Genomic DNA, 2362 nt, shown 5'->3' with positions numbered 1-2362 from the left:
AAGCATCAGAAATGAAGCAGCATGCGTATGTCTGCTGCTTTTGGTCTGATGAACGTAGCTTTATTCTTTGAGATGTTCCTAATGAGGAATGAAGAACCGTTCCACCTCTTCTGTTTTCCAGGAGTTGATCAGGAAAGGCATTCCCCATCATTTCCGTGCCATCGTTTGGCAACTGCTGGGCAACGCCACGGACATGCCGGTGAAGAACCAGTACTCGGAGCTGCTGAAGATGTCGTCTCCCTGTGAGAAGCTGATCCGCAGGGACATCGCCCGCACCTACCCGGAGCACGAGTTCTTCAAAGGCCAGGACAGCCTGGGTCAGGAGGTCCTCTTCAACGTCATGAAGGTGAGCGCCGCCGCTTTCCATTCACAGGTTTAACGTTTGGGAAACGGTTTCCAGTCTGGATGTTGGTGACGTTTGTTCAACACATCAAAGGTCTTCAGACGCCTAATCTTTATTTCACATCCAGCAATCCCAGCTGAAGCTAGTTTACTTTAGGTTACGCACAATCACATTAAAAAATACTGACGGTAAAATAAAATATGTTACAGTTAAAAACAGCAAGGACAATAATATACCAGAATAATTATTGAAACACCCAGATTTAAACATCTAAACTAGCTTAAACTTCTTCATGTAACAAATCATCTGTTAAAAAAGGAGTTTCCAAACTCTTTACTCAAAATGGAAACCTTAAAGGGCCTGTTTGATACAAAACCCACTTTAATGAGTTTTTAATTATTTATAAAGCTGTTCTTCATCTAAATCATGGAGAAAGTAGCATTCTGCGTGATTGAAGCATCTCTGAATGATGGAGGTCTGCCTGCAGGGGGCGCCTGCTAGCAGCAACCTCTCTTCTTTTTCAGCTCTCATGGTGAGAGCTTCTTCAGTAGTAGTGCACGGATACGGCAATGTGGTGAATCTGTTAGACCAATGAGGATGAGCTTTACTTTACACCAGCTCACCAGAGATTAAGGTAGGAGGGGCCAGTTGTAGGTCAACCCCCCCCACCCCCAGAGGAGGGCCGCTCCCCCACTGGGCATCCCCATGGCGCCGTCAGAGAACCAGGGAAACGCCCACATCCTATGCTAGACGTCAGAAGCTCTGCACCAGGCAAACCTTGTCCTCCAGGATTCATATCAAAAGCAGCCGAGTCTCTGGTTGGTTGGTTTCACCCTGAACACGCTATGATCACCGCTGCCAAATGGCTGCAGACTTCCCTGCAGCTCCCAGCAAAATCCCCTCCTTCTTCCAGCCACTGTCCTTCTCCTGGACGTGAATATTGTTTTACTCTGACTGCATCCTTTAACTGAATTACAGCGTCTGACCAGCAGATGGCGCTTCTCTTTACATCTTTATGTCCACAAATCATGACAGAATATTTTAGTACGAGGATTGATGTTTAAAAGGAACTGTAGGGGAGCAGCTAAGGACTTTTATCATTTTAAATAGAACACATTTGCATTTTCCACCATTTTTATTTATTTTGCGCTGCGCTGAACCTTCCTTATCATTCCTACAATAACTCAAAGTCTCCATCTAAGCAGCTGATCTGATCCATAATCTCTGGAATATTCCAGCTTCCACCTTTTTATTGTTCTTCTTCTTTGCTTTATTTCCAGGCGTACTCCCTGGTGGACCGAGAAGTGGGCTACTGCCAGGGCAGCGCCTTCATCGTTGGTTTGCTGCTAATGCAGGTACGCATCTGATTACACTATTTCTACATCTACTTCAACTGCTTCTCCTTTTCTATTCTTTTTTTTTCAAGCATTAAATCAAGCAACTTTAGCAGCTTATGTTTGTTTAAATAGGAAGGAAAGGAAAAGTTTATTTTCAAAATAGTAATTTAAAAGAAAAAAATGAAAACTGGAAAGTGTGGCATTCACATGTTTTCCTCCAGGTTGACTTTCAGCCGGTGGTCGTCAGACGTTTTTACAGGACAGTCTATTTAGATGTTTTTAGGAGTGATGGCGGTCGGGCTTCACTGCTGCTCTAAAATCAGAAACATTAACTTAAATTCACAACCTAAACTTTAATTCTTTTCTTTCCAACTTTATTCATTTACTCCAAACTTCTCTTCATTCTGTAAAGTTTGGGTTCGCTGCCTCCAGTACGGTGAATAGTGAACGGCCTTTCATCAAGTCGGAGGACTTGATCAAACTGGTGTTATCACTTTATCCACTCGTGTAAAGTCGGGCGCCACTCGGGAGGATTCTAAAATGCAACGATTTGAACGGCCGCTTCCCTACGACTTTAAAGTCGCGCATCCGCTGTGCGATGTTTTCAGTCATTGCCAATCAAATTGTCAGGGCGGGCTTTATACGATGATGGACAGATGATCAACAGTAACGTAATCAACCA

General features: G+C 43.9%; 1 protein-coding gene across 3 annotated transcripts in view; it reads left to right on the top strand.

The window, feature by feature from the left end:
- Positions 1-2362, top strand: part of LOC107102753 (EVI5-like protein) — a 24824-nt gene that overhangs the window by 6248 nt on the left and 16214 nt on the right. For all 3 annotated transcript variants that reach the window (XM_015402173.1, XM_015402174.1, XM_015402172.1), the window contains exons 3-4: positions 122-346; positions 1624-1698. In XM_015402173.1, the coding sequence (XP_015257659.1) occupies positions 122-346; positions 1624-1698 (300 nt within the window). The remainder of the gene's footprint in view (positions 1-121; positions 347-1623; positions 1699-2362) is intronic.

This window comes from Cyprinodon variegatus, unplaced genomic scaffold, assembly GCF_000732505.1.
Source record: "Cyprinodon variegatus isolate N-32 unplaced genomic scaffold, C_variegatus-1.0 Scaffold1312, whole genome shotgun sequence".
NCBI lineage: Eukaryota > Metazoa > Chordata > Actinopteri > Cyprinodontiformes > Cyprinodontidae > Cyprinodon > Cyprinodon variegatus.
Note: the sequence above shows the minus strand (reverse complement) of the source record. Positions and strands in the feature narration are given on the sequence as shown.